This window comes from Phragmites australis, chromosome 8 (genome assembly GCF_958298935.1).
Source record: "Phragmites australis chromosome 8, lpPhrAust1.1, whole genome shotgun sequence".
Taxonomy (NCBI): Eukaryota; Viridiplantae; Streptophyta; class Magnoliopsida; order Poales; family Poaceae; genus Phragmites; species Phragmites australis.
In genome coordinates, this window is record NC_084928.1 from 35966786 (window position 1) to 35977923 (window position 11138).

Sequence of the window (11138 nt, forward strand, 5' to 3'; positions counted from 1 at the left end):
TGCTAATGACAGTTAGACTACTAATTGATTACATGCTTAAGAAATAGAGAAGTCTGCACACAACACACTTCTTTGATCAATTAAATTGTATGTAAACTTTATTTGAAAAATCTTTAAAACCATGTGGGAAAAATATGAGGAGAAAATAATATATTGATATGCCATTAAAACTCTTCTAAAACTCAATGGAAAAATATAAGGAGAAAATGATATGGTATATATTAGTTATTGTCTCATTGTAAGCTCATATGAGAAACTTGAATAGAAAAAAACTCATTTTGGTGAGTCTAGAGAACAATAATTATGATCTATGGATCATATTAAAATCTCCGAAAATCTCTTGAGAAAATAGGAGGAATAAAGTAGATATTGCATCATTAAAATCCTTATATGATAAATCGTATAGGAAAAACTAATAAAAGAAAAGAGTACAATATAATATGAACATGTTATTATTCAGGGATCAACTCCCCGCAAACCTTGCAAATCTCGCGGTTGTCGCATACCAATTTCGTGAACATATTTTTGAAATGCAGAAGTTGGTAAGGACTTAGTAAATAAATTAGCAAGATTATCACATGATTTAGTTTGTAAGATTTATATCTCCATATTATTTTGCAATTCATGAGGATAGAATATTTTAGGAGCAATATGTTTGGTTATATTGTTCTTTATGTAACCTGTTTGCATTTGAGTAATATATGCAGAATTATCTTCATAGATAATTGTTGGTGATTCGATGGAACTAATACCATATAACTGTTGTATATGGTTGATTATTCTGCGAAGCCATACACATTCATGTGATGCGTCATATAATGCAATTATTTCAGAATGATTTGTGGATGTAGCCACAAGAGTCTGTTTTGAAGACTTCCAAGAAATGGCTATTCCACCATGTAAGAACACAAAGCATGTCTGTGATGGTATTATGAGGATCTGATAAGTAGCCAGCGTCAGTGTATCTAATCATATTCATATCTTATTTTCTTTGAAAGAAAAGACCAAGATCTATAATGCCTTGGAGATATCAAAAAATGTTCTTGATTCCGCCCAATGGCGTTTAGTTGGAGCAACGCTATGTCTAGCTAGTAAGTTCACTGCAAATACGATATCAGGTCTGGTGCAATTTGCAAGATACATAAGCACTTCAATAGCACTGAGATAAGGAACCTCGGGTCCCAGTATCTCTTCCCCTTCCTCTCGTGGTCTAAATGGATCTTTCTCCATATCAAGAGATCGAACAACCATGAGAGTCTTGGAAAGATATGATTTTTTTCACATTGAATTTCTCCAATATTTTCTAGGTATATGCGGCATGGTGTAGTAGAATACTTGAAGGAAGATGCCCGAGTTGTATTTCCAGGGGAAATTTGGTTTTACCTAAATCCTTCATTTCAAATTCCGTCTTTAGATGATTGCGTGCTTCATCTATATCCTCTGTATTTCCGATAATATTTAGATCATCAACATATACAGAGATAATATAAAATCCTGTTGAAGATTTCTTTATGAAGACACATGGGCACTCATCATTGTTGGAGTATCCTTTTTGTAGAAGAAACTCTTTTAGTCGATTGTACCATATTTTTTCTAACTAATTTAAGCCATATAATGAGTTTTTAATCTTTACACAATACATGTTGTGATTTATATTTGAATTCAGAATGTCTAAGTCATTCAGAGACTTTCATATATATATCTGAATTAAGTGACCCATATAGGTATGCGGTCACTACATCTATCAACTGTACAGATAGATGATTTTGTACTGCCAATGAAATTAGATATCGGAACGTGATTCCATTCATCATTGGAGAATAAGTCTCATTGAGTTTGTAACATCATACTCTGAGCTATTGGGCAAACCCTAGATACACAAATATCAGGTTATCCTCTCTACGTTACACCAGTGCTTCAAGTTCGTGGATAATAAGGGAGAGTAACACCGAATCGTCGGTAACTTGTTCCCATACATAGTGAAAGAAGTGCACCATACAGATGCCAAGTACTTCCTCCCTAGCACCGGTGGAGAAGAACATTTGGGTCGTTCCACCCCACCAGTGGACATTGTGATTACACCCGACCGAACGTACTCCAGCTTTGAGATAGAATTTCTAATCACACCATGTTCAAAACAACGCGACTCGTTTGCTCGCGTCCGTGGCACTAAGGACTGAGGAAGGCCTCACTCGCACGCTCCCGTGTCTCGATGACAACAAGGACCGGGAGTAGTCAAGAAAGACAATTCGAGCACGTTTTGGAGTTGAAACTCCGTGTCGCCTCCCTCCACGATGCCCCTAATTACAGGGAACTTGGAGGCCACTCCGTCAACATCATCAACGATCACTACTTTAACAAGGTCATAAGCTAGGCCCTCGATGGAGGTGCCTTCCGTTAAAGTTGAAGGGAATACGTCTTCCCCGATACTTTTCTAGAATAATGCTAATATAGAGAAACCTCTTGTAACAGTGCATGAGGGCGTAGCAGGCGCCCCTCCGGTCGCCGCGCAAGCACTTCAGGCACCAAATATAGCAACCAAGATCTAGCGCTACATAACCAAGCATCTTTATCCCTAACATCATCCAAGACAATCAAATGCTAAATAAAATTTGGAGTTGTTTTGATATTTGACCTTACTGCTTGTAACACAATAAGCAGATCTGATATCTTGTGTTTGTTTAAAAAAACTGTATTTTTCTTTCAGACTTACCTGTGGGTTGCAACGAAAATACAAATATCGGATACGGTAATATCGAGCATAAACTCAAAGTATGGAGATGTGAGTGTGTCATAGGAGTGCCGCTAAATGAATATGTTATAACAGTGTCGTAGTTTGACTTCAGATGAGATTAGAAAATAGAATAGGTGATAATCCACTAATTTTCCTCCTAACCTCTTTATTTATTTTCATTAGTAAAATAAATCTCATATCCATAGCTAGTAACAAGGCAGGAAGATTGGAGGACAGTGATGGATAATAAAAGTGGATAAATTATTCGAATTTTAAGGAGTTTTATTAGATAGAATATGGGTAAGGAAAATAGGTGAGACAGGACCAACTCTTTGTTTTATATAGTAGTGATAAGCCACTCATATAACAACAATAACAACAACAAAGTCTTTGGCCTAAACAAATTAGGTAGACTAAAGATAAAACACATAAGATCCAACTACGAGGATACTGATAAAATAATAATAAAGTATACATCATACACAATAAGCTGATGGTTCCACACCTAGGTTCCACTAAAATTAGACGTTGCTTTTTTTAGACGTCTGATTGTGTTTATATTTTTTAGACGATAGTTGTGAGCTATTAGATGAGCATCCAATGGCTCACAGCCTTTCTCCAACCTCCGCCTGCCTCCCGCCCTGCTACGCTCACCCCTCCCCCCCTCATACCCGCCTTCAACCGTCTCCAGTTGCGTTCCCACTGCTGGATCCTCGTCTGCCACTCTTGCCACGCCTAACCCAACGGTTTCACGCTCCCCCATGCCATGTTCACCCACCACCCGTCCTTCGCCGCCTTGCCACCCTGCCCCGCCTCCTCCACCGGGCCGGCCTACCTCCCCCGAGGCTTCCTCTAAGCCCGGAGAGCGCACCAGTGACCCCAAAAACCCTCTCCCCAAACCCTAACCCTCACCGGCACCTGATCACTCTTTCTAAATTCCAGACGTCTGAAATTTAGAAAGCGAGCCAGAATTATTAAATTCCAATATTGAAGTAAAAAAAAATGATGTAAATGATATTGGAACACTCCATCAAAATAATTGTCTGATATTTGACTGCAGAATGTGCTTGGTTGCTCAATTCAACAAACACAAAAGCAAATCTGAAGTTGTTTAACACATTACAGGTGACCTCCATGCAGTGGATGTTAATAGTTGGCCTGACCTGAAGAGGAACCTATTCATCACATACAAAAGCAAGCCACTCTCAAGTACTGCCTTCCCATTTAATCTGCGAGACTTGTGACCAGATCTCAAGTGCATTTATCGGCAAATACAGAAATCTTCAACCAAACCCATGCAGCCATGCTTCATCCTTCATGCAAACAGTGGTGAGTTATGCTTGAGTTAATCTTTAAATGACCGTAGGAAACCATTTCAGTAGAGAGGTTCCAAATCCATGTATAAGGTACAACACAGAAACAGTAAGGTCGTCTAAAGTTTTGGCACCAAGATGAAAAGGTACATTTTCGCGATTTATTCGTTCTTCAAGCAATTGGTCTACAAAGAACCTTCATATTTCTTGCTCAAAGCAACCACCACCAACCTCCCAAGTACCAGATGAGTCTCATTTTGTAGGGGCGTACTTAGTTGCACCAGGACCATACTTCTTGGCAAGGTATGGCAAAAAGATGAAGTTATTTACTGCAATATCAACAAACAAGTATTTACTATGCTGTATAAATAATAAAATACCTATGGTGAAGAAGAAAAGAGATTGAACAAAATATTTTGATCTAGTTTATTGATCAGCTTTGCTAACAATTTTATGGCAAGAATACTATTTTTCTATACCAATTTTTTGGTTATCTGCTTTCAGTTGATTTGGATCAGTCATAACCTATATTCACTTCGAAAATCTCATGAAAACCATACCGGTCGTTTCATCAAGTAAGTGGCATACTGAAAAGGTGGAAATTACCTGCTTGAGAATCAGCGGAGTCAAAATTATGGATGTTAGGAATGTGCTGAACAATGTGATTGTCATTTCCTTGCAGCCTTTCTATGAACTCATTTGGCATATCTTTCAGAAACATCTGGTGGAGTGTCCTGATGTACTTGATGCCCTCCGGTACAGCCTTTAGATTCCTTAAACCAGCAAGTTCCAAAAGATGTAGGCTCGTCATTGTTTCATCCTCTATCTCAATCTGATTCAGATGTTCCATGTCAGCTAACTGCAGAGATTTGAGTTTGGGGAACCATCCTGCACAAAAGGTTAGCTGTTCCCCATCATATGCACCGAAGAGCCACAGATCAACTAGATTTAACATGTGAGAGAAGGAGCTGATAGGATCCTTCTTCAGACCAGACCAGTCCAATTTTAACTGTACTAATTTGTCAGACTCAGAAAATATTGATGGGAGAATGCCTCCCTCCAACTTTCCTGCCAGACAGAACAACTTCAGATTTGGTAAAGGCTTTAGCATTTTCAAGTTAAGAATCTCATTGACATCACACGTGGAAATAAGTAGCCTGCCCAGGTTAGGCATCTTTTTCAGGGAGTTCCATAGCTCTGCAATGTAGCTTTGCTGCACTTCCAATATGCCCAAACTTCTCATCAGTGTCAAGTTCCCCAGCTGTGAAACCAAATGTTTATTGGCTGAAACAATATACAAAGCTTGCAGATTCTTTAGACAACAAATATTGCCAGGAATTTTCGTAGCACCGAAGCAATTCAATGTCCTTTCTTGAATATCATTGATTACACACACATATATATTTTTTTTTCTAGAATACGCAGGAGACGTGCGTATCATTGCATTAAGAAGGACCCGGAAGAGATAGGTCGGGAGGCCAAAAAAAGAAGTTAAATACAATGGACCCAAGGGACCACGGACGAAAAAAGAAAGAGAGAAAGAAAGAAAGAAAGGAAGAGGGAAGGAAGAAGAACATGGAGGAAAGCAACAGGCAGAAACCAACTACCGCGTGATTACACACACATATAAATGACGTAAATTCGTTAGCATAGTTATTTCCAAAGGCAACTCCTCCACGTAGCTGAATTTCAGATCTAAAACTTGTAGGTTTATAAGTTTTCTGAATGATGCTGGTATTTGCTTCACTTTTGTGTGTGAAAAATCTAGATAACGCAAATTATACAATTCTGTGACCACACCTGGCACTTGTTCAATATTGGCAAATCTTAGGCATAGGACCCTCAGTAGTCTGAAACGTGATAAACTATCATATATCCAAGAACATGGTACTTCAGTGTCAAACAAAATGAACGAGCGGAGCCGTGGACTATCTAAAGAATTCAAGGACTGGGCACCTCTTTGGATGCATAAGCGGAGAGCTTCATTGGCAACTTGGGCTGTACCAGCATCGCCATATGCAGTACCAAACTTCTCTTTTTTAGCAATGATCGAGGTTACCTCTCGCACAAGATCATGCATCAGAAATGTTCTAGCCCTTCCACATGCATTCCTTTCTGTGACTTGAAGAAGAGAGCGCTGAGTGAGCTCCGTAAGGTAATACGCAGCAACTTCCTCCATTGTTGTTCCATCTCTCTCTTCCACAAGACCTTCCGCGATCCATAGCTTGGAAATCAGTTTTCTTTTAATCTTGTAATCTTCAGGATAGAGGCTGCAGTATAGAAAGCAACTCCTCAGATAACTTGGGAGATCATTCAAGCTCAGATTCAGAACATTAGAAATCCAATTGAGCTCTGGATTGTTAGCTAATTGCCAGCTAAGTTGGTTGTAGAAAAATGACCACTCCTGTTCCTCTAATTCACGGTACGACAGAATACTTCCAATGGTTACAATGGCCAGTGGCAATCCTTGACACTTGGCAACAATTTTCTTTGCCCAAGATCTAAGATGTTCTGGACATAAGTTATCTTTTGATGCACAAAACACCTTTTTACAGAATAGCTGCCAAGATTCAGTATATTTAAGAGTTTTAAGTTCAATGATATAGTTGCCAGCTGCCAAAGAAGACACATCTTTTCTCCGAGTTGTCATCAGCACTCTACCTCCACAGCTGTTTCTGACAAATACAGAGTTCAAAAATAACCATGCATCTTTATCCCAAACATCATCCAAGACCATCAAATACTTTTTGTCCCGCAAATAGCTTTGTATTACCTCAACTAATCGCATGAGACTCATATTCATGAAACCACTTGCTATGCTTGCTCTCTGGTCTACTAACTGATTCATGATTTCTCTTAATAGTTCTTCAACTTGATATGTCTGAGATACAGTAACCCATGCGTGACAATCAAAAGTTCTTCTGATATTTTGATTCTTGCATACGCTGCTTGCAACAGTAGTTTTTCCTAAACCTCCCATACCAAAGATGGTAATGAGAGTTCGGTCTTGTTTCTCCTCAAGTAGCCATTGTGTCAATCTTCCAATTTCATCAACATTTCCCACTATGTCAGAGCTATCAGTTAAGTAAGAAGAATCTGGCATAGGGAGCTGATTGGAGTGCTGCAACTTGTTTCTCCTGTCTAATTCACCTATCGAGATGCCATATCGATGCCTCATTTCTGCTAGCCTCTGAATTCTGGCTTCAACTTGACTGATCTGGTTAGGAAACTTCTGCCATGCCACAAAGTTCTTGATCTGAAGGAACTTTCTCTTGAAGAAGCTGCTCGTATCCACCACAGTTTGCGTGGTAAGGTAAGCATGCTCATCAATGATGTCTTCCACCTCATGGGCAACATCTCTAACTTGGTCCAACCATGCATCAAATGCCTTGTCACCAACTTTCTCTGCACTAACCTGGCCAATAAATGCCTGCAGAATCGAGAACTCGCCCTCGATTTGTTTCATGCTATGCTCAAAATCTGTCAAAATGGGTGCTGCTTCGACCACCTCCGTGCCGATCCTCTCCAGTGCCCTTTCTCCCAGGGAAAGAGCAACTTTTCTGAGAACAACAAACAGGGAATCTGCCATATCTGCCTTCACGCTGTCACATAATTAATTCTCTGAACAAGATTCACATCCAGTCCTGCAATAATTTGAAATACATGAACAGCTGGTTACTCAAGACATCATATTGATTTTGCTCAAAATAAAAGTAAATTCAAATAACATGAAACGGATGTGAGGTAATTAACAAGAAAAAAGTCCATCTCACGGAAAGAAAGAAAAAAACGAAACAAAAAGAATGGTAATTTATTAACGACTAGGTGAACGTTTAAGCTTAACTGTTGGAAGGTGACAATTAAGATTTCTACATTTAGATGAGTGCACGTGTATCGATATAAACGTAGTTGTTACTAAACATGGCCAAATAGGCTATTCTTGCCGGTCCGGCACGGGCCCGACTCGGCACGGCCCATCTACAGTAACGGGTCGTGCCGTGCCGGCCCGCGTGCCTTCCCCTCGGCTTATGGCATGGCCCGTCGGTGATCGTGTCGTGACGGGCCGAAATAGATAAAAAAATGAAAAAAATATGTAGAAAATAGATAAAAATATAAAAAAGATAAAAAATATTAAAAATAACTAAAAAATTAAAAATATATATAAAAAATAGAAAATACGTGCCGGGCCGGCCCAGACCGGGCCGTGCCGGCCCGGGCTAGGCCATGCCCGTGCCGGCCCGACTCGACCGGGCCGTGCCAGCCCGTCGTGCCGCACGCTCGGCCCAAGCACGGCCCGTGGCCTCGTGCCGTGCCGGCCCGGCCCGTCGGTGATCGGGTCGTGCCGTGCCTGGGCCGTGCCTACAGTGCCGTGCCTCAGGCCGGTCCAGTAGGCACGGCCTATTTGGACGTCTTTAGTTGTTACTTATGTCTATATTTATGTGAGCAAGTATACAGATGTACGTAAGTATAACTCTAGATGATTATATGCTTAAGTGTTCAAGATTAATATTCTAATCTATAGCACTGTAACATGGTTATCTAGTAATTAATCTTAATTACCTAGTATTACTTATTTGCCACACTAATTAAGTTATATACTATAGCCATGTTAAAAGCATGCATGTAATTAATTAATTAGGTTAATCTAATCTTTGAAAAGTAATTAATTGATTATTAAAAGGGTATTCAATTAATTAATTACCAATGTTAAATTATTCTGTCATACTCGAATGACATGTATTTATTTATTTAACAGTTACACTGGTTAATCTTGTTACATTAATTATACTAAGATTAAACAATAGCCTAAGCATGAAATAACAATATACTCCAATTAAAATAAAAGCAATCTTTACTTATCCTAATTCTAAAACTATTCTATAGTTAACATAAGAATTAAACATACACTTAATCTACATTAATACAAGCGACTAATCTACAATTATAATCTAAATTAGGTTGTCACTTATCTAACATGATTTAATTTATCAAAAGGTGAAACCTAATTCTAAGTTAAATGCCGTGACAAGCAATAAATACCGAGCGAGAAAATAAACAAACTTCAAAAATTACAAGATTTGGCATAGAGATAGATTATGATTCTAGAGGAATATTAGCGAAAGAATCGCCGAAATCGGAGTTGAAATAGATGAGTTACGGACGTCGGAAGATTTGCCGGAATTGGAAATATCTAGAAAAAGAAAAGGGGTTACTGTTCTGTGGATTCGGTCCGCGAGGATGTGAACCGAAGTGGCTTGTGAGGGGAGTTCACGGTGCACTGGGCTGGTGAATTCGGTCTGTGGCCTTGGGTGAACCGGGACCGGTGGTGGAGGCAGGTCCATGGTGGATCGGTCCCGTGGACACGCCGACCCGGCTAGATGGATAAGGCCGGGCGATGCTTCTTCCGTGCACGAGGCTTAGAGGGAGACCGGAGGGAGTGAGACCAGAGGGGAGAGTTGAAGGCGCCGGGAGAGGTGGCCGTGAAGCGGTGGCCGACGGTGCGAGAGGGAGATGGCCGGAGGGTGGCGCCAGAGTGAGGGGCGAGTGGCTGGCTGGGGGAACCAGTAGTGGCGCTGGAGGGGAGGGGATGGAGCTCGTCGACGAGGGAGGTGGCACCGGGGTGGGGAGGACTCCGGCCAGTGGAGAGGGATGGCCAGGCGACTCACGAGTGCACGGTCGGAGGGAGAGAGGGAGGCGGCTTGCTGGTGGGAGGGAGTCCGGCGGTGGATCTCACCGGCCAAGCGGGGTAGTCAGCACGGCGCGGCGCGGCTGGGTGCGCGAGCCGGCTGTGCAAGCCAGCGGCGCACGTGGGCGGCGCGAGGGCCAGCGGTGCACGTGGGCAGCGCGGTTGCACGACGGCGGCTCGGCTTGAGGCCGGGAGGTGGTAGCATGGAGCGGGGCTCACCAACGGGAGAGAGTAGCCGGCGCGGCGACGGCTTGGGCCGGATGCGCTTGAGGCGGGCTACGACGATGGCGCGGGACGGTAGCACGGCGCTCGTGGATGCGCGCGGCGGGGTGCAAAGCGCAGCGGCCGTGACGGCGCACACGTGGGCGACGGGGCGGCCGGCTGCGCTGGAGGATGCGCTAGCACGACGCAGTGTGGTGAAACGCGCCGGGACGGCAGATGGCCGATTGATCTTTTGGCCGGTGCAGATGAGAGAGAGAGAGAGAGCAGGTCATGGGAGCACGGCGTGGTGAGCAGATGGCCAGTGGTTTGGTCGTTGATGTGTGACGACTGAGAGAGAGTGACCAGAGAGTGGGAGAGATCAGAGAGAGTGGGTTGTTGTGTGCTGGCCGGTGCTGGTGTACGCCTTTGTCTGTGTGAGAGATGAGTTGTGAGATATTTGTGTAACCAATTGAACTGGAAGATTTGAATTATACTCGAATGATTAGAATTGCATTCAAATATGAAATTAACAAAGATTTGATTGAATCAGGATTTGAAATATTTGGGATTAAATTTAAATAGGAGTATTTGAATTTAGATTTGGTATTAATCCAAATAAGAGTATTTGGATTTAGGATTTGGAGTTGAGATTGCTTCAACAAGAATAATCTAATTTGGATTTGAAATGGAGTTTGGTATTAATTCAAATATGAGTATTTGAATTAGGAAAAAGATTCAGACTTGAAGCTTCGGGATTTGAGATGTTTGAATTCAGGAGAATTGAATTCAACTTGTATTTGAGCTGAAAAGAATAAGGATTGAGATTCAAATTTGCGGGACATTCAAATTTGAGTTGACCAAAGTAACTTGGGGATAATTCAATGGAATAATTGAATTATAGATTTTAGCTGGATTGGAAGATCGATTTTCTTGGATTGGTTTGGATTAGGAAATTGCCAAAATAACTTAAACGGATTCGATTTGAGAGACATTCAAATTCGAATCGTCACACAAAGAACCATAAAAACAATTATACCAAAATGCATATGATCATTTCAATACAACGATTACTTTAGAAACTAATTTAGTGATCTTTGGAATACTTAGCCAAATAATATATTTGAATACACATACAAGTATATACATATTCAAATATATATTTTCACGATTTTACACTGGTTTAATAATTAGAAAAAAATTTAAT

At 41.2% G+C, this 11138-nt stretch overlaps 1 protein-coding gene across 1 annotated transcript; it reads right to left on the bottom strand.

Moving 5' to 3' along the window:
* Positions 1-3766: 3766 nt before the first annotated feature.
* Positions 3767-10409, bottom strand: LOC133927315 (disease resistance protein RPM1-like). The gene is made up of 4 exons (XM_062373715.1): positions 9261-10409; positions 5670-7691; positions 4654-5459; positions 3767-4376 (listed from the first exon to the last, which is right to left on the bottom strand). Exons 2-4 carry the CDS (start codon positions 7634-7636, stop codon positions 4300-4302), a joined length of 2850 nt encoding a protein of 949 aa, XP_062229699.1. The 5' UTR covers positions 7637-7691; positions 9261-10409; the 3' UTR covers positions 3767-4299.
* Positions 10410-11138: the final 729 nt, after the last annotated feature.

Coding starts and splice junctions, on each gene's coding strand:
- LOC133927315 (XM_062373715.1), bottom strand. CDS start 7,636: ATGGCAGATTCCCTGTTTGTTGTTCTCAGAAAAGTTGCTCTTTCCCTG. Junction 5,460..5,669: donor AATTTACGTCATTTATATGT/GTGTGTAATCAC, acceptor TGCGTATTCTAG/AAAAAAAAATATATATGTGT. Junction 4,377..4,653: donor CTCCGCTGATTCTCAAGCAG/GTAATTTCCACC, acceptor TTGATATTGCAG/TAAATAACTTCATCTTTTTG.